Raw genomic sequence first — 25874 nt, 5'->3', positions numbered from 1 at the left:
GGCTTTCCGCCCCTCGGGCCCGAAGGCACGGGCGCCGTCGGCCCCCCGCTTTATTTTTAGCTGGCGGCGCGGCGGGGCGGGCGGGGCGGCCGGGGGAGGACCGGGGGAGGACCGGGGGAGGGAGGGAGGACGGACGGAGGACGGAGGGAGGGAGGAAGGACCGAGCACCGAGCCTCGGCGGCGACCCGAGCGCGGGCGAGCAGCGCCGCCGGGGGGCGGGGGGGGTGGCTCGGAGGGAGGGGAAGCCGCGGGGCTGCGGGCACCCCAAAAAATAAAAGCCATCCTCCCGACGTCCATCCACGGCCCCGCTGCGGGGCGGCGAGCCGGGGGCCCGCAGATGGCCAGCCCCGGGCTGGAGCTGGCGGCAGAGGGTCAGCCCCAGCCCGAGCCGGCCTTCGGCGAGGCGCAGAAGTGGATCGAGGTAAGGAGCGGGCGGGATGCGGGTGCTGCTTCCTCCTCCTCCTCCTCCTCCTCCGGGCTGGCCCCTGCCCGAGCTCAATCCCTTAATCGCATTTCCCCTCCCCGGCCCTAAGCAGGAGCAGGGAGGCAGGTGCGGGGAGGCCGCGACCCCCAGCGGGGGGCTCCCTTGGGCAGAGGGGGGGGGCAGGCTGCGAGGGACCCCCGGCACACTGCGGGGAGATGGCGCTCCCGCAGCCTCCAGCCCCGCAACCTTCAGCCTCCAGCCCCGCAGCCCCCGCCGGGGGAGGCCGCGCAGGTACCGCGGGCGCGCATCGGGGCGGCCGGGGGCGCGCATCGGGGTGCCCCCATCCCCGCGCCCCCATCGCCCCGGGCCGTGCTCATCCCGCGGGGCCGCTCGGCTGCGGTGTAAAACGTGGAAAACGGCCGGGTTGGGGGGCGAAACGAAAGGGTTAAATATTTTGGCGTGGGGCAGTAGAGGCGCTGGAAATAGCCCGTGGTCCGGTTGCGGGTCGGGAACACGCGTGAGGGTGGTGTCAGCCGAGATGGCAGGGGAATAGCTGCCGGCAGCTGCGGGCTTTGCGTTTAATCTGCAGCTTTCCGTAAGCCGCAGGAGATGCCGGCTTCCTGGCGTGGTTAGGCAAATTCGCCTGGAAATCGCTGCAGCTTCACGGTAGCCTAAACCCCGGGGAACACTGCAGACAGTTCGGTCCCAGATTCTGGAGTCTGTCGGGAATAAGGGTTCACCCCAACACCAGCCGAAAAGGTAATGCTGTGTCAGGCTTGGGGGAATTTGCACTGACACAGTTGGCTGGCTGCTGCAGGACCGGAGGCAGAAAAGCAGTGAGGACCGGGGAGAGACGGGGTTTTGTGCCGATGGAAGGTGGGTGTGCAGCCTGGAAGAGGAAAAGGGGAGCGCAAGTGCACGCCAGTTGTCTTGGGAAGACGAACCCATACCTATACATCCCGCTTTGTAGCAGGAGACCCGGAGGGAGGCACATGACCCTGCCATACATGCGGTACACGAAATACCTTGTGACCACGAGTGCTGCTGGCTGCTGACAGAGCCAGGAACTCAATGGCAGAGCAGTCCTCTGTAGGTAACAAGGCTGCCAGCCATTACCCCGGGCATGATAATAATTAAGGGAGTGTAAGCCTTCCTGTCTCAGAGCAGAAACTTGTGGGTCAGGCGGAAACGTCCCTCCTGGGCAGTTTGCTCTGCCGCTGGCCGTGACGGGAGGTCTTACGCCCATCCTTGTGTGATGCAGGGCCTGATAAGCAGCGCATGAGGGCTTGCAATGCCTCATGCACTTGATGCAGGTCCAAGGGACCCGCACGCATATAAAGGAAGCCGTATATGGCTTCTTGCGCTTCCTCTGTCGCTGTTTTTAATCTTCTGGGTGTGTGGAAGGTAGGGGTGAGATGTGCGAGGTGGGACTGTTACTCTTGGCACCTTCCTCCCACTGGGGAGTGTGGCAGGAGCCAGGGGCACTGCTGTGGCTGCGGGGCTGGGGGGGAGTGTCTGCCTCTACAGCAGTGCCCGCAGTGGGTGCTCCTGCTATGGGAAGGGAGGAAGGAGCTACCTGTGAAGTGAATGTGGTTTAATTTGCCTCAAGAATGATATTTCCTCCTAATCACAGCCCGGTGTAAGCTCTGGGGCATGAGGGTTATTACCTCTTACAAAAATGTGGTCAGCATTCTCCCAATGACTTGGACTGAGCAATTATGCAGAACTTGACATATTAGTCCAAAGTTACTGAAAAGTGACAGCAGTCTTAACATCCCAAGATTTTATTTGTTTATTACGGGTATCAAAATTCAGTGTGCTAACCCTATTGATCTGGGCAAAAACCAGAAACGAGGGTCATGCCATGTCTGGCCCCTGGGTCCATCTGCTCCAGGCGGCTCTATGGTCGTCTCACCAATGCATTTGTTGGCCTAGAGGTGTTAGCAAACGTCCAGTGTGTTGCGGCTTCCAACTCAGCTCTGTATGTTTAAAATGAAGTGAAATCTCAAAGGAAAATAAAATAAACAGTAGCTGTTGTAAGCAAAGCTGCTGAACCTGTGTCGTACAGAGAAGACAGACTTAGTGGGGGCGTCAGCAGTGGGAGACAGCTTGAAACCTGTCTTAGACTGTGAAACTGAGCTACACAAGGAAATGGGGGCAGAAATGGGCAGATCTGAAACTCTGAGCTGGCTGTGCATTTTTATGTCTACAGAATAAGTTGTGTGGCTGGCGGGCTGGATTCTCATCTGGTTTAAATAGTCGTATGAGCGCTGTCACCATTGTGCAGCGCTGACAGGAATCCGCCCTGTGGTCGGCACCGCATTTCTCCTCTGGTGGGGCTGGGAAGGGCGGCTGCCCTCTTTCGCAGATGGAGAGCCAAGACACAAAGTGGTGAATGTCTAAATCTTCAAGGACTGAGGTACTGCCCTTCCTCCAGGCCTTTATTTACTCCTGGGGCGTGCGATGTTTCACCAGAACACGTCTCCGGGGTGCCAGGAGTTTTCTTTTCCCTCCGTCAGAGTTACTTCACAGAATAGGGCAGCCCAAGTTGCGCTAAAGTTTGAGTGGTTCCTCGTAACAATCCTTTTCCTTTTGTGTCTCCGTGGAGCTCTGAGCCAGAAGTGCCAAGGTGAATACCTGAGCAGGCCAAGGGGCCCAAGCTCTGATTTCAAGTGGTGTTAGACTTGACGTGAGCTGCGTGTTGCACAAGATGGCATTTGGGGACTCTGTGGACTTTCCGCTTTGATCGTGAGATACTTTTGGTAGGAGGTTGGAGTTCAGCCTTAATCACATATTTAATTCTGCATAAATATCAACCACACTTCCCTCTGTGTTAGAGTAAACCGGTTCTATTATTTTAATTTAGCTTGGCATGCACTACTTAAGTAAAGAATGCCCTCTTAATGATAAAATGAACCATATAAGTAGCACTCAGAAGACTTAAAATAAAGGCACCTGATGAAAAACCCTGTGAGACAGCTACATCGGCCTGCATTATTAAAGGTGCAGTATCTCATTTCAATTAGTGCATCTCAGTTTCACTGAAAGAATATATCAGCCTTGTAAAGTGTAGTGGCTTACTAAAGCGAATCAACAAATCTAATTTAATCTACTGGCCTGTAATTTTAAAATGTCAAGGTTCCCAGTATGTGTGCTTAAACTAGAAAAACTGATGGCTGAAAGAACATCTGTATAAACAGAGTTATTCTTGCTGCACAGACTCATAAGAGTAATACAGTAATAAAGTCGCGTTTAATACTGGTGCAACTCCTCAGGGTATTGTTATCTCATCATTGCACCTCCTATCCTTGCCTCATTAATATGCTCTATCCTCATTGTTGAGACTTGGTTCAATTAGGGATGGCTTTTCCATAGACTTGTATTCCTTAGTAACTTTGCCAGGTGATAAGAATGCTTCCTTTCTAGTTGTATGGTAATAATAAACAGGGCATGTTTTCTGTCCCGTGTAGTCAGCATTTGACTTTGCCATTCCCTCTAGATGTGTATGGGCTAAAATGCAGCAACTTACAAGTCTGTCACTTTTCTCATATATGTATTCCCCTACAGAGTGCTCTTGTTAAGGAGAAATTCCCCAGCTAGACGGGTTTGTTGGTTGTGAATTTTTCTCTTTACAGCCGTTAGATTTCTGTATTGAAGGCAGCAGTTTTAACTTGGTAACAGTGGCCTTGCTTCTAGAAGTGGGGCCAGGTGTGTTCTTTAGTGCTTCTGGATGTGTCAGATCATACAGCAAAACAGGCATGTTATTTCTACACCACCGTATCTGTGAAATGGTGCGAGGGGTATAAAAACAGCGATTCAGGCAAGTAAACTTCATGTTACTGTCTTGCATCAGGAGTCTGGAAACAACATTTCTTTAGGGCATCTCTCCCTCCTGTGCTGGAGAAGTTCTAGAGAGCTGAGGCTTATGTCTCCCATTGCAAAAATGGGACTTATATGGAGATGGAAGTAGTTCATTGACAAAATATGTTCTGTGTGGTGAAGGGACTGGATCGGATAATCTGCTGGAGGGGTCTGGAACTTGAGTAATTTACAAGCTGGTTTATATGGCCTTGGAAAGATGGTATGACACTGAGTGTAGTGCCCTGACTTTGGGGAACATCAGAGATAAAGCTCTTTTTATTAAAAGTATTGGTTAAGCACACTGATTGGCTGTGTCTATGAGTAACCTACATCCTGCAAGAGGTTGCAGGTTGCTACTGCAGTAGTGTTTCCCAAATATGCATAGACATCTAGTCTGCCTTTGCTTTCAAGCAAAATTTAAGGTTCTTGAACAGGGACTCTACTCCTAGAATGGTGGTGCCTCTAGCCAGACTGGGACCTTCAGCTGCCACTGCAGTCTCACAGTTACTTGGACAGGAACAGATGAAATCCAACAGACACTTTCTACAGCGAGCAGTTCCAGAGAAGCCAGTCTGACTGCCTGTGAAAGTATCTGAGTACAACCATTCAAGTGTGGAACAGTGCATGCACTAAGCTTTAGGTTTGCATGGTTTTATTAATCAGATGTTGTAGGATGTAGATGTTGGTGAGTTAGCCTCCAAACACTGTCCGCAGTTCAAATTTCTCTCTCTCCTGCTGGAATAGTGTCTTACGTACTTTACATAATATATTGGGAATGAACTTATAAAAGTGAGCAAGTTTAGTTATCTAGACCAACTCTGCCTGACCTGTTAGTCTATTCCAGTAGTATTGTGGGGCTATAGCTTTGTATGATGAAGGCATTTGCCCAGCTGATGAGGGCCTCCAGCAGGCAGGAGGGGTGCTGTGTCCATCCCAAAAACCACTGGGGGACTATAACAGAGAGATTCTCAGTTACCTCAGTGGGCTTTGAACAAGGGCCTTGTGCTTTGGAAGAGAGTTTCGGCCGACAGATTTGACAGTGCCCTAACTTTCCAGCTGATCCATCTGTACTAATCACAAGTCTCTCATCTTGGTGGGAGAGATGAGGATGTTCCTCAGACTAGAAGGAATCTATGCAAATAGTTTGGACAAGCTGCCTGATTTGTGGACAGCTAAAGTTAGGCTAGATGAGTATTTCCCACAACGTGGGAACTATAAAGAGTCAAAAGGTGGCTGACTTCTGGTCCTAGATGGATGTGAATTCAGAATAATTTTACTGTGGTTATTGTGACTGGACTTGGAGAGGAATTCTTCTCTTCTTTCTTTACATCTCCAGGGCAGCATTTAGTGGCTGCAGATGGGGTTGATGGGATGCTCTTCGTTCTGGCTGAATTAGTCATTCAGTGGAATGAAAAATAAATTGTTCTAAAGGGGTGGAAGAACCTGCCCAAACTCTCTGACCTATCAGACTATCATCTTATAGAAATTTTTTCTTCTCCCAGTTGCCTGGCAGCTGACCTTGTGTCCTGTGTACGTGGACCCAATTCCCTTGTCATGAGATCCATTTAAGCCATGTTACAAGTAGTGCTTAGCACAAGAGTGGGAGTAGTGGGAACAACAATGCTATTGATAAAGGGATAATGTCAAGGAAATGCAGGATGGAGTTGTTAATTGTCTTAAAACAGAATTAATTTCTCCTTTCATTGCTAAAATTTTAAAATAGGTAAAAAATCTGCCCTTAAGACCAGAGTCTGGAATGCCATTATGCGACTGGTGGTAAAGACCTGTTGAACGCAGCTATTCAACCTCATTGCATTTGTTCTGCTAGTGTTAACTACATTTTTGGGAAAAAAAATAAAGGAAAATGTTTATCCTCTAGAAAGGAAGGTGGAATCTTTCTAAATATGGAGAATTAACTAGATGATCAATGTGGTAGACTCATTTTCTAGCCTCTAAAATGTGTTGGCCAATCTCGGAAGTGTTACTTTGCCACAGGTTATAAAAAACGATATTATCTTTGGTTTGGAAAAGCTACCAGTCTAGGAGCTCTTCATCCACAGATGAACACTTTCGTGTATTGGTTCTCTGTAAGTATCCCAACAAGAACAGCTGGGGAAGAATGTCACAAAGAAAGCATGATTTATGGGAGTGAAAGTGCCATTTGAAAGGGCAGTTGATGCAGCTGCATAGGGGGAAGGTGTGAGCATTTTGGCATGCAGGCTCTGAAGATCTAACTTTCCATCCCTCCAACACGTCATTTAAGAAAGAAACTACTCTGTTCCCTTGCCTCACTTGGTCTCCTCGGTTGTGATGATTACAACAGTGCTACTATGGTACCAGTAACATACCATCAAAATTAATAGCTGAAACTTCTTGCAGCTATGCTAAGAACCGTATCAGGTGAAAGGGCTGCAGCATATGTCCTAGGGACAGACTCGTAAGAATGTGATGAACTAGAACACACCCCAGCTGAAACTGGAAAAAAACCCTACCCATTACTGCCTCTTATTTATTAAACAGAAATGTACTTGCTGTACCTGGGACAGGCTGACCACCCCCTTGCTGCAGCACAGGGTGGGGAGTGACCACCTGGGGGCAGCTCTGCTGGGGAGGGCCTGGGGGGGGGGACCAGCTGACAAGACAACAGTGTCCTGGCAGCAGGAAAGGGCAGCTGGTCATGGTTTTTCAGGAGCCAGTGGGTTAATGGAGGTGGTTATTTGCTTCTGCTTGGCACTTGGTAGACCACACGTGCAATACTGCGTGCAGTTTTGGGTCCCACAGTACAGGAAGGACATCGATAAACTGAAGTAAGAGCCCCCAAGCTGGCTGGGTCTGGAGCACTTGTCCTGGGAGCTGGGCTGGAGAAGAGGTGGATTTGGGGGGACCTGGCAGCACCCCCTGTATGCATGGACAGGTTACTGGGGGGACAGAGGCAGGGCCTTCACAGGGGCCTGGGCCAGGAGCCTGCAATACTTGTCATAAACTAAAACGGGGAAGGTTCTGACTTGGCGTGAGGAAAAGTTTCTTCACCACAGGGGAAGTTGAGCATTGGTGCAGGCTGCCCAGAGAGGCTGGGAAACCACCATCCTCGTGTGGGTTCGTGCCCAACTGAAGGAAGTTCACAACAGCCTGGCCTGGCCTACAGCTGCCCTTGCTTGGAGCAGGACGTCGGACTTGGGGCCCCCCAAGGTCCCTACCAGCCTGAATTTTTCTGTGAATCTGTGGCTTCTTGAAAGTGGGTGAATAAATATCACTTCATTTTATTTTTAATCCTACTTTATTGGTTGTTTATATAATTGTCACGTTTAAGCACCGATTCACATAGACAAGATCCTTCTCCATACAAAGGCAAAACTCCTTTGGCTTTCGACAGGCATTTTCAGGGTACGCTACTGAGTTTCCCTCGTGGAAACTCCTCAAGGCAGCATAAAATGTGTTTGGCTTCCAATCTAACTACTTCTACTAATCCTGTTTTATTTTGGAAAACTGAAAATATGATCGATTGCCTTTGCTTGGTGAGATTCTTTTTGTTATTTAATTCGTTTTACACTGCTATTATTGACCAATAAGGAATTTAAATTATTGCCCTTGCTTTTCAAGTCTTCAGATAATGTGCAAGTTTAATACTTGAGAATTCAGTTGTTGAATCCTTAAGTGGTTCTTTGTTCATGGTATTAGCTGGTTATAATAATCCTCTATCTTCATAGTCAATCTGCTCAGTTCTAGTATAACTCACTCAAAACTGTTAGCTAGTTTCTTTTGATTATATGTATATATATATAATGATTACTGCTAGTAATCCTTGCCACAGAATGGCTCGCTTAATGATGGAGTTATTAATAGAGCTTGTTCCTGATGTTAAAGTTGATTTAAAATAGTCTAGGGACTTCTTGGTCGGTGGGGAAAGCAGAGAATTCTCTTCATCTGGCTGTTTGAAGGGAAGCCTTGTTCTGCTCTTTGGAGATCTCATGCCTGGTGTCAAAGATAGTTTGATTTTGAAATCAACTTTGACAAGCTAAGATTTTGAAAAATAATATTGCCGTGGCTTTTTGGCGCTAGCATTGTTGTCAGTGATTCATGGAGCAGTTCACAGGCTAAGGAGCAGAATGGTGGAGAGAGAGAAAGCAATTCTTTAATTCACCTTTCTACAGCTGAATGCGTAAGGTAAAAGGGAAATGATCTCCATTAATCTCTCCTTCACAGACATTTCTCCATGATCCTGGTTCATGCTGGAAATAGGACTGGGATTCTTCCATTATGTGATCCGTAGTGAGTTTCAGGAGCAAGACAAAAGGAAAAATTCTCCATGATGTCTCTTCCAGCCTCTAAGATGTCCCTCACTTCATCCCAGCCCTGTGGTTGTTTACAAGCTATATGGAAAGTGGCTGTATATACTTAGTGTGCTGAGAAAAAAGAAAAAAAAAAGTCTTCATCCTGAGACTAAATATCTTCCGGTTGTTTTCTTTCCTGTAGACATTGGTAGATTTTTAGTTCAGTATTACAATCATGAGCACTGAAGTCTCTGGCTGGATTAAAGTACCATTTAAAAAATAAATTAGGCTGTTATCTGCCTTCAGTTCCTCAGACCGTACTTTGCTTTGATTCAGGTTTTTCTCCCCAACAGTGAGGGGCTGAAATCTGTAAAAGGTAATACACAACAGCTCCTCAAAACTTATTTTAGTTCTGATACATCCAACAAAAGTGCAAATCAATGCCTTTGACTTCAGGAATTGATAATGCTTGATAGCGCTGCAACATCAGAAGTCCCTTACACAGGATGGGACTGTTGGAAGGAGATATTGTGAACTGAAGATGAAGAGAAGTGTACCTTTCAGTGCTGGAACTTGCCATTTCCAGAAGTGGCAGAGTTGAAGGAAAAAAGCCCCAAACAGCCTTTCCATTTGTATTTCAACAACAGGCCACAGACAAATACAAGTAATTGTAACCTTTACTCTGACTTGAGAAGCAGTCTTTCTTTTGTGTAAGAGGAGGCTGATGCCCATAAATAACTGATTTCAAGTGGGAGCAGAATGTTTGCATGGCTACAGAGGACACCGGACTGAGATTAAAATCTCTTCTTGGTGCTTTGCAAGCAGTGTTTTCTGTGTACTCACAGAGCTACATTATGTCCTTGTAGTCCCAGCAGGTTGTGGCTCTGGCAGAAGGGTTGCTACAACATCCTAAAACAAAGACAATAGGTATGGATATGGGGGTTATATTTTCTTTCTCTTTCTTTCTCTTTCTTTCTCTTTCTTTCTCTTTCTTTCTCTTTCTCTTTCTCTTTCTTTCTCTTTCTTTCTCTTTCTTTCTCTCTTTCTTTCTGTCTTTCTCTCTTTCTTCCTCCATTTCTCTTTCTTTCTCTCTTTCTCCCCTTCTCTCTCTTTTATTTAAAAAAAAGATAGCGAATATATAAATATTTTTCTTTTTATTGTTTTCCTGACTCTGATGAGTTGGTTTTTAAAGTTGTGGTTTGGAAAAAAAGTAAGTGCTTATTTGGGAGCATGCATGTGCAGTGTGTGTCTTCTGCCAGTGTTTGGATCAATTAAAGATAGACAAGAAAATAAACTGTTTTCCAGAAAAATGGCACTAACAAGAAAAAGGAAATTTCAGAATCAGTGAGTCAGAAAGGTGACTCTCTCCTGAGTTGAAAGAAATGGTACAAAAGCGTAGCCTAACATCCTACCCCTCCCAAAACCAATTCTTATTTTGACAAGGGGGCCTTCAGTTTTGGAAAAACATGAAAAAAGTCATAAATCAACAAAGTTCAAGTGACTCAAATTATCTTTTATTAGAAACAGCTTGCCTTTTCTAAAGAGAAGCAAAAATACCCTCAAAACATTTTAATTACGACCATGCAGATCTTCGATCTTGCCGGGGCCTGATTTTCTCCTTCTTTCAGCTCAGTGCCGCCCTGCCCGCGTTGCTGCTCTGCCAAGTGTGCTGGACTGATGGCCGCTTGTGTGGAGAGCGAGGACATTGCCTGCTGGAGGTACGGGCTGTAGGGAATGCCACGCTTCTCCCCTGGAACAGCCCAGGCACACGGCCCCTTCTGAAACTGGAGGTGACGGCTGTTGCATCGCGGTTCCTGGCATCCAGCGCGCCTTGGATTGGCACAGCACAGCTGAGGGGTTAGAAATTCCCTGCGAGAAGGCGAGTGTAAAGGGAGACGGGTGTTAAAAATAAAGCTGGTGAAGCTTCGCCTCCCTCGCTTATCTTTCAATGATTATTTCTCCCGGGGAGCAGTAAGCAGTCATATTTGCAGAGGCTCACTTGGTATGGGTGCTCTTTCAAGATGAGCATCGAATGGAATTTATTGCAGGCGCCCTTATGAGGGATGTGCTGCACTGGGTGTTAGAGGCACCTCGGACTATCCCAAACAAAAAGATTTTTCATTTAAAAATACACCTCAGTAATAAATGCTTTAGTACTTCATTTCTTTCCATCATGTTACTTCTCGTGAGTAACTTCACGGGAGAAAGAAAACAAAACTGTTGTAGGTAGCTGTGGGGTAACTTGATGAAAATGCACAGGGTTAGCTCTGAGAGGACATTCCAGTCACATTTAGTAGAAAACTCGTCTACCAGTGCTGTGGGATTTTAAACATTAGTTTCCATTCATTGTAGTTTGCTAGTGTCTCTGAAGTAGTAATGCTGTATAACAGTTTTAATTCTTTCTTTTGCATTTTTGGATTTCAACCAAGACTCCTGATTGCATGTTCTGCTTATGGGCAGGTCTGGTATTGTGGTTCCCCTCACCCCCCCTTCCATATTTGTTAGTTTTTCAGTGCCGTACTTAATCCTACAATGCCATACTGGCTTTTCTTTTTCATTTTAGAGTTGTGTGGAGAAAACTTGCTTTTCAGCTTCCCACATGAAGGGCCTTGAAATCAATAGATCAAAGCCAGAGCAGACTACTTGGAAGCGGCGCAGTCTCAAACTGTGCTGAAAGCTTTTGTATTCTGCCTTTTTCCTGTCCCTTGGTATCTCCCGAGAGAAGGGAGGACGCAAGGGGGATGGATGTCTGTGCAGGGGAAGGGGAGTACCCTGTTGCTGTGTGCGGAGGGTACAGGACTACGTACAGCACACTAGGAGGAGCTGACTTCCAGAAGTAGCAGTGGGGGCAGCCTTTGTGCAGGGTGGGGAGCTCTGGTATGAAACATCGACGTGGCACGTTCCCATGGCTTGAGCTGGGCTCCAGTGCTACTAGGAAATAGGTGGTGGTGGGAAAGGGGCTGGTGGGGAATGGGGTGCTGGTGATACCTGTGGGCAGTGAGCATTTCCAGTACGTGCTTAGGGCAGGGGGCTTCAAACAGAAGTGAAGCTTCGGGGTGGGAAATGGGTAGATGTCAGTACTTGCTGAGAAAGGGCCCGAGCTATAAGAAACTACTCAGTGAAGAGAATGAAAAGTTTGAGGTTTTCTTTTAGGATTCTGAGGGAAGAGGTGGATATCTGAAACACCAGATGGAATGGAGTGAATGAGCAAAACATAAGCTTCTATTTTTGCATTTGGTGAGGAGGAAGGGGCCCTCAGATTTAGCTACAACTGCATACAAGGTGTAAGTGGTTGGTAAAGCAAACATGACAGTGATTGTAAAGTTGAGGTGCCTGTGCCTGGCAGAAACATGTTAGTACTCAGTGTTTGCTTTGATTATGAAGAAAATCTTTCTTCAATGAAAAGTATGTTACAAAAATGACTCTTCAATGTAGAAAGCTTTTGGTAAGGGGAGGTCACTCCAGCTGTGTATACTCATGTCCTCTCTTTTCTGCAAGTGCATCGTAACAGTTTTCCTTAGGATGCAGCCTGGCAATTTCCCCACACACAACTGCATTTGTGGATCTGAAATTTTTTTGTAAAAAACACACTCGAAGCAGTGTTTGTTGCCCTGTGCAAATGCCCTGCTCCTCAGAACTATGATTTCTTCCTACCAGAAGTCTGATGAGGCTGAGGGAAAGAGCATATTTGGGAATTTCTGGAGTGGGTAAGTATAGCTTTTGCTCCCAGTGCAGTGGCAGAGTATTTGGGCTAGCACAACTGAGAGAATTAAGACTTTGTTCTTGCTAATAAAGCAGAACGCCTTCTCCTTGCTCATCAAAGCCCATCTGACTTCAGATCTGACTTTTGGAAGGCTGGGGCGCTCTGGGCCATTTTACTTGCTGTTTGCGTGGGCAAGGTTAGGGGATTTTGTTTTCCACAGATGACTGCCAAGTAATCCATCAGTTAATACGGAGCAGATGAGGTGGCAAAAGGTGCTCACTTGATGCATCTTTGTCACGTGGATGCTGCCAGCTGTCAGCATGCTTTGTGCCCTAAGTGTTTTAGGTGTCTTTATGTGGGGAAAATGACTATTGCAAGCTCACTCAAATAATTTCTGTGTAGTTGATCGTCCGTCCTCCTTGTGTCTTCTGGTGCATGTATCTTCAAGGCTTTTCTTCTTCCTCCTGGGTTTCTGCATGGGCCCTTCTTTTTTGTGTTACTGGAAGGACTGATAAAGCTGCACTGCCACTTGAAGCGCTATCATAGGGACCAGAGTATGTTTCTTAGGTGAGACTTTTGGTATCTCTTATTTCCCATACTGTCTGTTGGCTCTTTACCGAGTGGGTAAGGTCTTGGCTCAGAGCAGCTGCAATGGCTTGAGTGTCTGATGGATGCATTTGAAATTATCTCTGTCCTGTTTCACTGTTTGGATAAAGCCAGTCCAGATCTGATGCAGAGAAAAAAAATAAGAAGTTTAGTTGAGTAAAGGGAAGGAGTGGAATTTGGATAAAGAGCATCAAGAGAAGGCAACCTGTAACAGATAGGCCCTTCAGGGAATATAAACTAGATCAGGCAATTGCGATCCAGTGTAAATATATATATTTTCCCGTAAACACACTTTGGGGAGCCCTGGTTGGAGTCAGAACTCCAGCCCTGCTGCAGAGGAGGTGCAGGTTGTTTTACTGGAAGTATGAGCTAGCAACTCTACTTTCGGTAAGGTGCTCACAGAGTCTAATATAGCTTCTCTGGTACGTAGCTTCTGTGAAGTTGTTTCTTTTCTTAACAGTTCTTTCGTGCCAGCACATAGTATCCCTTTCCACTTCAGTGGAAAGCGAGAAGCATTGAGCACAGATATGTACTGACTCGCCACATCTTCTTTTTGAAAGAGACTTGGACAACTCTCAAATTTGTTCCAGAGTTACACTGCTGCTTCTGAAGAGAACAGTTGCTTGTTTCCTTTGTTGGTTCTGCTTTCCTCCTTCATACTCCCATTTTTAAGGTAGAAGATAGCGGTGGCAGATGTCGGTTAAACAGTGGTGTTAGTTCCTGCTCTTTGTTTGGAGGCTGGGCTGAATGTATTGCTTTCCAACCCTAAGCAGTTGTTTGTCTATTCAGCTTGAGCAGCGTAGCATCCTGACAGCTGTTTTGCTGACATTACTCCCAGTTAGTAATTCACTTGGATTAAGGGCTTTCTGCTGCCAGAACTCTACCGGGAGCGTGCTGTCACTTGGCAGACCCATTAAACCAGTAATTCTGGGCTGCTTAAAAAATTTAACTTGTCCTGCATCCTTCGTATTTGGAGTTCTAGCTTCTTTGCCCTCTGGGCAAAGAGTAAAGGCTTACCATCAATACTCTCCTTTTTTCCACCTCTTCCCTTCCCCGCAGTATTTTGAAGCCAAAACTTTAAAAGCCAGACTTTGTTCAGCTTTGCTTGTTCTTGGGGCATGCAGATACTGCCTGTATGCTTGGGGCTCTGTGTACAGCCCTTCCCCAAACACTCAGTGAAGTCTGTAAGCAACAAGAAGGTCTCCCTCAGTGTGTGCTTGCGGTGTTCACTCCCTGAAGATGATTGCTGTAGTTTCCAAATTTAGGCACGTAGGTAGCACAGTCCTGGGAAGAGAGTTATTGTAATGGTGGCGCCGGTGCCTTCTCTCCGATGGTGCTGATGCTGCAGGTGGTGTCTCCCCAGCCTTCTCTCTTGGGGAGGTGGCACCAGCAGTTCTTGTCAGCACAGCCGGACCTCGAGGAGAGTACTTGGTGTTTTGGGGACCCTTGGTATTTGAACGGCCATTCTGCTTGCTTTTCTGCTGCTTAGCAGTCACCTGGAAGCTACTTGTATGCCGTGGTTTGGGAGCTCCAGTTTTGAGCTCCTTCTGTGATTAAAATCAAGAATTGGTAGTTTAGTTGGACCTGGCACGGGTCCAGGCTGGATCAAGAGGCTTTGTTTCCTTATGCTTGTTGTTTCGTTGCTGATAAGCAGGTAAAAAGAAGAACTCGGTGCTCCCCCAACATCTGCTTCTTTTCTAATGCATTTCTCACCGGCTTTGGATCTCTCGCATGATGAAGAGAATGCTAAGAAGACGTATCGGTCTCTGATGATCTCCGTCTGACTTCAGCTCTAGTGACACCTATTCACACGTTGTGTCTATAATACCCTGTGCAATTCTAGAAAGGATTGTGATAACACCTTTAATTTTTATCATACGAATATGCTTTCCCTGGGCTCATCAATTTGTCCTGATTTATCCTGCTGCCTGAGTGCACAGGATGAATTTCATGTGCTTCTGGTGAGCAATTCTCTCGTGGGCTAAACCATAGGTGTGAAAGGAGAAAAACAAAGGTGGTTTTCATTATTAGAAAGAACAACAGCATGAATAGAAGGGCAGAAGAACTGATGGGGAGAAGGATGGGGGAAAGGAGAAGAACTCCTTTCAACAGGAGATAAGTTTCTAATACTCTGTTCAGCTGATGTATGTTGTATTTTTAGACTTAAATGGCTTTGGTTTAAGACACTACTAATATAAAATATCAGCCCATGTTATATTTGGAAAATACGTGGAAAAGTAGGTGTGTGTTCATGAATATGATCTGACACAACATAATTCATTCTCTAGAAGGAAAGAATAATGTTAAATCCTATTTAAAATAATAATTCCTGCTACCATGTCTGTAACAGAAGGTACATCTTCTTGAAACTGAAGACTGTAACTGACCTGCTCACTTAGATTTCACGAGCGGAAATATTTACTAGGTAAGTTCAGAGAATTGGATGGAACATGGCTTTCTGGGCCTTTATCTTTTGCAATTAAAGTTAAAAACTACCAGCATTGCCCCACAAACCCAAAAGTAGTCTGCAACATCCTATTTTTATACATTTAAATGGGAGGTGTCCCTTGTAACAACCATTCATTTTCTCTTGCTATCCAAATATTTCTAGCCTTGCGATGCTTGGCTGGATCGTACAGAAGATGCACATCCCCTTAGGGGTGCTGGCCAGGCCTGCGCTCTGCTGAGGACACATCTCCTGCTGCCGTGTGAGCCATTCTCTGGGGCTGCCAGGTAGAGTGGGTGAGCTCTAGCACCGCTGGCAGGTGCTGTCCGGGTCGATCCCGCTTCTGGAGCGAGAAATAATTCAGGCAGGGACTGGGTGCAGGGATAGGTAGGAGTTGGTGCTTCTTGCACTGGGATTGTGCTTGTTTGGGAGGAATTACATCTGGTTACTTTTATAAAGTTATTTTTTATTTTTATTTTTTCCTTTGAAGAGTTGACTCCTCATAAGTCTGGTAAATATTTTTAGGGAATTCTTCAGAAGGGGCAGCCAAAAGGTGCAGAGGAAGTCTTTGACAGCATGAGCTGGAGACCAGCACCTCCCTCTCCCCTTCCCCTCCTCAGGACGTCGCAGAGAGCAGTGAGGTCGCCTCTCAGCCTCCTGGTGCAACACCCAGGATTTACCTGTGTTGGGTTTGTGTGCTGAAGCGTACGGAGTTTCCCAGCATCACCTGGAGTTTGACAGCCTTGGCAGTGGTCCAGGCTGGAGAAAGAGATTCTAGCTTGAGATGACTTCTTTAATTATGTAGTCCTTGATGGAGTGATTTCACAAGTGTGTGGCTTGAAAGACCATGTTTTGTGCGTTTCCATTGTTGGTAATGGGGTCTCATTTCCCTATTGAGTCCAGACGCTCACTAGCTTTGTCCTCTAGCCTGCAGATTCTGTGGTGGTTTTTGTAAATTGAGAGAGCGACTCCTGGTTTCTTGGTGGTGGTGGTCATTGTTACGGCAAGGTTACACCCTTAAACTTTTATAGGAGATGTCTGTTTTAGAAATTTGGCATGTTTTTAAGAGTAACTTGGCCTTGCCCAGTTTGTTGTTTTTTGTTGAGGCTTTAAGTTGGGTTAACAGAAACAAATTCTATAACACAAAACATAACCAACCACTTGGTACAGGAAAATAAATGACTTGCATTTCTTAGGTACATTGATTTTATTATTATTATTATTTTTAATCTATTACAGTGACCTGTATTACCGTACAGATCAGTCGGTATAATAGTTGAAGAAGGTTCAGTGTATTCATCTTAGAATACATAACTTTCTACACCAACAGAGCTTTCACGTGTACAGTACCAGAAAATCCAGCTTGATGCCCTCATGAACAGCAGAGTGTTTAAGAAGACAAGTGAATACTAATGCAAATGATAGTTTCCTTGGACTTACATTTTTTTTTCTTCTTATTTTTCATTTGAGCATACACTTTGACTGTTCAGTCTTTTGGCAGTTTATCTCCTGTCCTGTATTTGCAGCTTTTGTGAGACTAAATTGCACACAGAAACTTAAAAAACAGAAAATTACCAAGATTACAACGTGCTGTATTCCTGCTGGGGAAATAGGTGGGATTTTATTTCACTCATGCAATACCCAGCATCTTAGAACCTGCTTTCACTGAAGACTGCTAAACACCAGTGAAGTAAGAGCTATTTGAATAATTACGTGTGTAAGTTTCTGTCTTCAGTCTTGGAGAACGTGATGAAATCTGCAGGGTCAAGCCTGCTAAAAGAATAGAATAGTGTTGTCTCTGCAAGCTATTCTCTGCAATTCTCCTTCGTGGGCATGCATATTAAATACATGGTCACTGCTATGTTTCTTCTGAGTATCTCTTTAGTGCGCAGAATGAATAGTGCTGCTCTTAATGAGCAGCTATTCAGTGTTTCACTTTCTCCTCACTGTTCAACATGCAGTCCTATGCCATGTTTACTATGTGCTATTCAAACCGAATCCCGAGGACAGAATCACTGCCTTTCTCAGCCTCACATGGTGCTCATCACTACAGTATCTTTGCAAAAAAGTTCCTTGCAAACATGAATCATGAATTTCATGTCGTCGCTGCTAGTACTGGGACTGTGGTTCGGGGAAAATAGACTCAAGACTGCGTGCTAATTTGAGACTCCAGACCTTGCATTCTTTGTAGTGTACTTAGCATTCAGTAGCATTATAGAGGCGCAGCTATGGCTCTCCTCCATGCGCTGGGATGCCAGGCACTCACGGTAAATGAGCAACGTGTGACTAGCAATGAGCTATCAAAACCTCGGTATAAAGGACTTGATTAGAAACACAGCTGAGTGCTGTGGCACAAGCCAGGGTGGTAGTCAAATCTCAGAGCAAGACATGTAATTACCTGAAATACAAAATCATCTCTCCAGCTCCCTGCTATTCCTTCCTACTTGTGCTACCTACATACGCATTATACAAGCAAGGAAATGTCATTTTCCTTGCTTGAACTGTTTCTCTCTGAGGCTTTCAATCTGTCTCCCATGATGTGACGCTAAGTGACCTAATGAATTTTTCTTGCTTTAGTATCAGCTCTTTGCTCTTGGACGCTCTCAGGCAGTTTCCTTGTCTCCTGTTTTCTCAGTGCCATCATTCCCATACCTCACCGGACTGTGTTCTTTAAAGCTGGCCCTGGACTAAATGAGAGAGCAGTGTGGTTGCTGTGGGGTCACAAGATTTGTGTGCCACCCTTACTGGTTCTAATGGAAGGAAGCAGAGCTGAAATGCCCTTAGTTAGATAGTTAGATTTTTATTATTATTTTTTATTCTTCCAAGATGGAATCCTAGTGATTAATTTCCCTTACTCATAGGTTATAAGCTGCTGTAATTATTTGTACTCTTTTGATGAGCATTGTAGACCTTCTGTCTTCACCTTCCTGGATAAAGCCCATCGAAGACATTGTTCAGCATGAATTTTCTGACTTACTGTAGACAATTCAACTGGAATAAACCGTTTGTCATGTTTATGATCACCTTCCGGAAACAAGAAGTCATGATGAATTAGGAGTCCATACATTAGGAATTTTGAAATGACCATTATTAATAGAGAGGTCTGGGACAGACTAGTCAGTAACATCTGTGCTGTTGTGTGGAATTGTCTATTCCTTGGTATGCAGGTTGTCTGAAATCTTTGGCTGAAATTCAGAATGTGGGGGTTAATAGATCAAAACTTCTCTGTCATAAAGGCCGTAGAAGTTTACTCTGTCTATTTGTCTTGGTAGTGGATCTGCTTGATATCAGCCGGCTATTCTAAATCTGCTTTATCTCAATAACATCTTCACTAACTTCTGTAGTTACAAATAAAAAGTCAAACTGAAATGTTTCATTTGATACCCAGTATTCTCAGGGTTGTGCTTTTTTTCCTTTGAAATCTATAATGTCTTGTGGCAGATTTGAAGCAGGGATCTATTTTTAGTTTAAAAACCTACAAATTTCACTTGCCTTTTTTGAACCAACTACAAGGTATAAAAACTGCATAAGGCTATTAGGTACATTGAACAAGAACAGATACATGTTGTTTTTGTAGTGGTGGAAGAAGAAATTTCAGAAATTCTCCATAATACAGTATTCATAATAAGTTTGACTAGCAACCACAGTAAACTTCATCCTGGTAATCAACAAATCAGTTCAGTATCATGGAAGGAGTATGAGTTAGAGTCCAAGTGGCATTTCTGGTGTGACCCACAATACAACAGTGTTTTGAACTTAAAGTATGCTTAAAGTTCACAGGTAGTGGGCATTCAACAAAATAAAGGATTCTTAAAAGTATATTGTCTGGAACCTGGGTTCAATCTAGATCAGTATACTTGTCTTTTCTTCTTTTTTTTTTTTTTTTTGTTCCTGTAGTTCTTCTTTGGACATGTACGAGTCTTGTCACAACACAGACCAGTCAGTGCAGTTGTAAGGACAATATTGTCTTGACATACAACCTTTCGGTTACAAAATATATTGAGTATTATCAATGCAAACTGTCGATAAGCTCAGGTCCTACCAGCCGGTGATTCTGTTCCATCATGATACTGGGATGTCTAAAGAGAAGGAATGCACTAAGGGTGTACCCAAACCCACACACAAACCATAGATTTAAAATTATGTTACCTTGCACTGCAGCTAATTTTTGGAATGCTCTGGGGACAGCAAAGTGGTAGTATCCAATTCAGGTCAAAGGTATATTTCTTAAAGAATCAGTCTTGCCTTGATTACTCTTCAGGTTCTACAACATTTTGGCTATGTGGAAAGTACGTGGTGACCCTCTAAAAGTTATGATAAAAGCTTGCTTTTTTATCTGCTTTTGTACTATGACTGTAACATGAGCTTATCTCAAATAAAGGCTTCAGGGAATTGGGAAAGCTATATATTTAAGTTAAGTTTTAGGATTCCATCGTAAGACCATTTTTGTAAGATATGTGTTGATAAGAAAGGAAATCTTACCTGTCTGGCTTTGAAGCACAAAGGTCTACATCGTACTAGTATCTTCTGGTGTGTTGGCATGAAATCATCTCTCAGAACAATAGCTGCACTATGACAGTGGGCAGAAGTAGAGGATAGGATCCCAAATGGGGGCACAAGTAAGCAGAATAAAAGTTTTGGCTGGAACCCTGGGAAAATGCTTGCAGCTAGTGTCTCTTGTGGAAATGAGGAGAAACTTGAGATTTTAGCACAAGGTAGCTTTGTGCAGGTTTCTGTTGATGGCAAGGAGAATGTGGAAAGTTGCATGGCAGACACTTGATAACCAGGCACCAAGAAAAATACCTTTTTATATTAAATCCTGTAGTTGCTTTCTGAAAAACTGAGAATATACCCTTTTTCCATGAAGTAGCTGACCTTGAAGTAAGGGGAGAGCTGACAAAATTAAGCTAACCAAAAGAGGACTAAGTAAAAGATTTTTGAAGCTGGAGTGTGCCTACTGCACTAACTTGATCCAGACTTTATTTCATGCTGACTTTCGGAAAAGCCCCAAATACAGTAAAGAACGTACCTATATCCTGCTGGCAAGAGTGTGATCATCACAAATGGGTCTTGTTTCTTTCTCACTCCTTCATATATGTGAGCACCATCGGCTTTCCATCTCTGAAAATCAGACTTTTTGTTCTCTAAAGAGTGGACGAAAGCTGCTGGCTAACTCTGCGCGTGATTTCTTGAGCAATATTGCAGAAAGCGTTGGAGAAGACAGGCGCAATTTTTTGGTCTGTATATAAATTTTTTGGTCTGTATATAGTTAACCTCAACCCTCAGATTTAAGGGTATGGACAGTAGGGTAGGATATGTTTTTGCAGGCTCATTAGTAACCTTTTAACAGTGATTTCTCTGACCAGGATCTCATATAGTTTACCTGAAAATGTTACAACTCTTTTAAGTCCTGTTGTAGTTTTTGTTTAATTTGATACTGGAACAACATCAAGAATTAAGAATAAAAAAAAACCTTTATTGATATCTTCTACTGTGTGACCATTCAGTTCACTGACCATTCAGTTCATTACATGTTATTGAGGGTCCAATTTCTAACTACAAATATAAATGGGGAGGAAATAACCAAGCAGACAAATATATGTAAAGAAAAGATTTGCAAAAGTAACTCTTCCAACAGTCAAAAATTTTAATAAAAATTGATTCAAGATTTTGTCACATCTTATCACTTCTTAGAGTTTGATTGTTTTACTTCCAATACTTAAATAAATGTGGAGAATAAAAGAATCTAAACCTAGAATTTTTCTTATTTGGTTTTCTCAAAAGCAGATTATTGGCTCACTTGAGCTAAATATCTGAATTTTATATAAACTAGTTTTTTGGTGTATTGATTTTTTCTGACTGGGGTAAGATGGTGTCAAAGCTTAAACTTGTTCTGAAAATTGAGTTACTGTGGAGATTTTTGTGACTGTCAGAATGAAGAGCACCATCTTTATTTCAGGGGAAAATGAATTGCAACATAACAATGTTATGACATACTCAGTTAAAGTTCCTTTTACAAATTCACATGCATTTATGTGTCAAAGCAGTATGACACACATAGTCTGAAGAAGGATTTCAATTGCCAGGCCTCTAATGGCTTTTAGTCCATCTGGCCGTATAAACAATGTTGAATATGTGGGTATAGGACACCTATTCTTTTCATCTCACCCCCTTTGGTTCAGTTAAGGGATCAAAGTTCAAAGACTGAATATGGTGGCCAGCTTCATACAGTTGGAGGCAGCTGATGGTGCCCACTCTAGTCTGGGCCTTAACTTTAGACAAAACACCACACATCCATTGCATGGATTTCGCTATGAGGTGAAGCTGGTTGAGCAGTGTCCTTTTCCATCATACCTGGCTGACATGCCAGGAAATAGCTTGTTTGTGGATTCTTCTTTAATCCAGTAATTCTTCACTGGGTGGTGCTTCACGTGAAGAAGAGCGCAAATAGCTGGATCGCACAAATCTGATATTGCCCCGTCTGGAGTGTTTTTTAACCTTCAAAACAACTGCATTTCCCCACTCACTGCTTCTGTTCTTGATTCAAGTCTTTCTCTTGTACATCCTCTGTTAAAAGTGAGCCCCTCAAAACTGTGCTCAGCTATTGATGTGGGCATCTGCCAGGCCGCTGGCCTAACTTTTGGTGTTCAAAGGTTTCCCAAGTGCTGTTTTTAGACAGTGCCATTGAGAGTTGCTTCAATAAGGCTAAGGGCCTGCTATTTGCAACTCTTCCAGCCAAGCCATTGAGGCCCAGTGACAGTATTTTTCCCCTTATTTTTCTCCTACCGTTATTTTCATGCTGGTGGTTTTTGGCCTTGAAGCTGACAGTGTTATGAAGCAGGTTCCTCTGGGAGATAATTCTTCCTGGTGTGAGAGTCACCCCCCTTCCTCTCTTTTCCTCATCTCTTGCTCTGTAGATTTTAGCTTATATTAGAGAGAAACAAGACAGTGCACAACAAAGTATTTGATAAATACTTTATAACTATTATCTGATGATATATATGTATATATACAATCCTAACAGCTTATCAGTGTAAAACACTTGTAAATAACAACTTATACAACTTATTCAGCTGACCACATGCAAAATGCAGGAGCTGCGGCCTGACCTCATGCTGTGGCAGCTACTTCTGACATTCAGCTCTGTGCTGTTCTCCATTGAGTGTGGAGGTGATGGTGAGGACTGAGGCACTTCAGACCATCCTTCGCCTTCTTTGTTTGGGATTCCAGGAGCTCTGGTGAGGCCAAGCCAGTCCTCCTTCAACATTCAGGTGCAATGTCTGCCTCTAGCTGGGTTGCTGTGTGGGTAAATGAGTATGGTCTCCAGATGGACGTAGGAACGAGCTTTTTGAACTTGGAGGCCTGAACTGAGGCAAAATGTAGTTAGCCATCTCTAGTGCGTGTGCTACTCTGAAAATGTTCTGTAATAGATGGTGATGCGTGAATGCCTTCAGTGAAGCACCTTGCCTGTCAGCTTTGTGTACTGCAGTCTATTTGTCATGGAAGACAATGTGCCAGCCTGTTAACGGGCTCATCCAGCTGTAACACTGATTGCAGTGAACTTGGAAAACTCAAAAAGGGGAAGGCTGTCTCAAGAGCACAGCTTGTCTGATGCTTGTGGCCATCTTTAAGCATGCCATTCCTTTTTAAAACATACACTGAAACCGAATATCTCCAATGTGGCCAGCTGTTCCTGGAATTCCTTCTCCCTCCTGCTCCCCTCAGACATCACTGTCTGGGGACATCCTGATGCCCTCCCTCCTCTTCTTGCCAAGAAGGTTTGCTGGCCTAAAGGCTACTTCTAACTTGGTGTCAGCCACTCTTCCTGACCATAAGACTTGAATGGTTTCCAATCAGTTTTTTAAATGCCAAGCAGACCCCACGCTGCCTGCAGACAGGATGCCATGGAGATAAGCCTGCTGTCTCTGGTGTACTTTTTGAGCCCAACTGGACCCACTCTAGTGTTGGGTTGACCCACTCACATGCTGAGAAGGCCATTATCAGGGAGAAAGCCTTAACTGGAAACCTAATAGATTAAAATGTGCCAGAATGTAGAATTAATGTTATTTTTTACAGCAACTAATATATAGTATTGATTGTTACCCCTGCCATAACTCAATCCAGTAAGGAGGGAATATGCTGGACACAATTATTGACCAGGCCTCTAGCTTATACCATTTCTTTGAGCCCATTGCACCCATGAATAAATTTATATTTTCAAAGTGTCTTTGTGTTCAAGTTAAGCCAAAAATGTGGTCCTGCGCCACCTTTGGTCCACTTTGTTGCTGTCTTGGTGTTGCTACTATATTCTCCTGCATCTCCTTCCCTCTCCTCCCTTCCTGCCCGGATCATGGGGAAATCCTGTGTGCCTGGAGCCAGCAGGTGGCTGCATATGGCTGGAGCCGAAAGGCTGCCCACGACTCTGCATATGTGCTGCTAGTTTTTATTTGGAGGAGGCTGCTGTCTGGTAGGAAATGTGTAGAAGGACAGGAATGCAGTGAAAAAAGTAGCCTAAAATCCACAGCTTAAATAACCCAGTGCTTTGTCTTCTTGTGGTTCCAGCTCAATGCCTGGGTTTCCAATGGTAGTGGAGTCAAGCTTCCCTGTGAATAATGTTTACAGATGTTTTGCACTATTTTCAGAGAGTATTACTTCAGTTCTGGACAGGCCCTAACACTGCTGTGCATAGGTGAGGGGCTGACAAGATGTCTTCCTGCTCCCATGGCCCATGCCTCCTCTCGTCTGTTCAGCCTGCCCTCCTCTACAGGGTCCTCCCCACTTCCTCCTCCTCCTCCACACTTCTCATGCCAAATCATCCTCCTTTTGGGCCTGGCCAAGTACCCTTCTTCCCCTGGCCATGAGGAGGAAGTCTGTCCCCAGGTCGAGGCCTGTGGAGGTGGCTACGTGGCATGAGTCCCCAAGGCACCTCCTGGGGAGTCACAGCAGCCTCATGGTGCTGAGGGCTGCAGGGAGAGGCCAGGCTTGGCCTCAGGCAACCATGGTGGGCCCTGAGGTGATCTCTGCTCTGCATGGGGTGGTGGGTGGCCCCCAACACCCACACTGCCATCCCCTGCATTGCCCCAGCCGGGACGCTCCTGTGGAACAGGAGGGGTGCTTTGGCAACAGTAGGAGATGCTGAGTCCACTTCATTATCTTTTATTTCCCATGTGCCCTTTTTTATTGTTGGTCTCCTGAAAAATGGTGTTCTATTGCTATTTTTGGAGCTGCAGTGGACGCCTGGTTAAAGGCGGTGTGGCTCCTCGGTACCACAGCTCAGTGTGTCCCACCGCCGTCCGAAATCCAGAGGCTGACCTCCAGCTGCGGCTGAGGAACGGAGCTCAAGTGCAGGAGTTCCCGTCCACTTGTATGGCCAGCAAAAAATCCCACACTTTTTCTGTTTAGTTCAAAGATGAGAACAAATTAGCTGGCTGGGGAAGCAAACAGACAAACAAGTAAAAGGACTGCAGGAGTATGATTAATATACACAGATCTTAAAATGCAGTTTGAAAACTGCTGCTTTGTCTTCTCAAATTTATTCTTTCACGGAAACTAAAGACAACTCCATCCTTTTCTTCTGAACATGAGTCATTTAGAGGCAATATATATTCAGAGAATAAAATTTTGAAATGAAGTGAGCTCCTGTCATGGCCTCAGCAGATGCCAGACAGATGCTCTGCCTGGTCAGGGTGCTTAGGAATTCTTGGGTTTGCCCCTCCTATCCTCCCCCCTCCACTTCTTTTTCTTTCTTTCTTCTCTTTTTTTCTTTTCTTTTTTTTTTTTTTTTTTACCATTTCTAGAAGCTGTGTTTGTGTGTGGCTTTTTCCTTTTTTTTCTTTTCTTTTAATTTTTTTCCCCCTTTAAGGGGCAGTTATGAAACTCTGAAACTCCGAGTGTCTGGGTGTTCTTATTTTCCTACTTGCAGTTGATGTGTGTGGCTTATTTTCATCACCAAGTGGGAAAGCGGAGGGATAGGTTGAGTCTGCTACAGTAGTCTGCCTAAGTTAATTTCAGAACAGGTTTGTCTTTTGAATTTATCTGGTTAAAATAAAAGTATCTCAGATTTCTTTTGATTGCCTGTTGCTTGCTGGCACACGCGTGTATGTGTATATATATATATATAAACGTGTGTGTATGTGTGCGTGTGTGTGTATATACGTATATATATGCGTATATATATATATATATATATATGTATGTGTATATATATATTCATTAAGCTATCTGAGCAGTTCCTGGGAGGGCAGCTGAGGTAGTCATGCCTTGTGCCAAGCCCAAGCCCAGCACTGTGCTTTTGTTGTGATGTTGCTTTCAGCTGTTGGGCTGAACTGTCTCAATTACCTGTGGAATTAATTTGGTAGCAAAGGCCTTCAATTTTTTTTTTTTTTCTTTTGCCCTGGACATTGTCAAAATAGTTCATGTCTGGAACTTCTGACTGTATCTTTTTTTTCTGTCCTCTAACTGTAAGGATTTGCAACAGGTCCAAATGGCTTCTTCCTTTTGGACAAATTTAGGAACTGCTATCGTGTTGCTTGTAGCTTGTGGCATGCAGTAACTGGTAGAACC

General features: G+C 44.5%; 1 protein-coding gene across 1 annotated transcript in view; it reads left to right on the top strand.

The window, feature by feature from the left end:
- Positions 1 to 234: 234 nt before the first annotated feature.
- Positions 235 to 25874, top strand: part of LIMCH1 (LIM and calponin homology domains 1) — a 174457-nt gene continuing 148817 nt past the window's right edge. The window contains exon 1 of the mRNA XM_035549530.2: positions 235 to 421. Within this exon, the coding sequence (XP_035405423.1) occupies positions 338 to 421 (84 nt within the window). The 5' untranslated portion in view covers positions 235 to 337. The remainder of the gene's footprint in view (positions 422 to 25874) is intronic.

The sequence above is a fragment of the Cygnus atratus genome, chromosome 4 (genome assembly GCF_013377495.2).
Source record: "Cygnus atratus isolate AKBS03 ecotype Queensland, Australia chromosome 4, CAtr_DNAZoo_HiC_assembly, whole genome shotgun sequence".
Lineage (NCBI taxonomy): Eukaryota > Metazoa > Chordata > Aves > Anseriformes > Anatidae > Cygnus > Cygnus atratus.
This window is presented reverse-complemented; position numbering and strand designations above follow the sequence as displayed.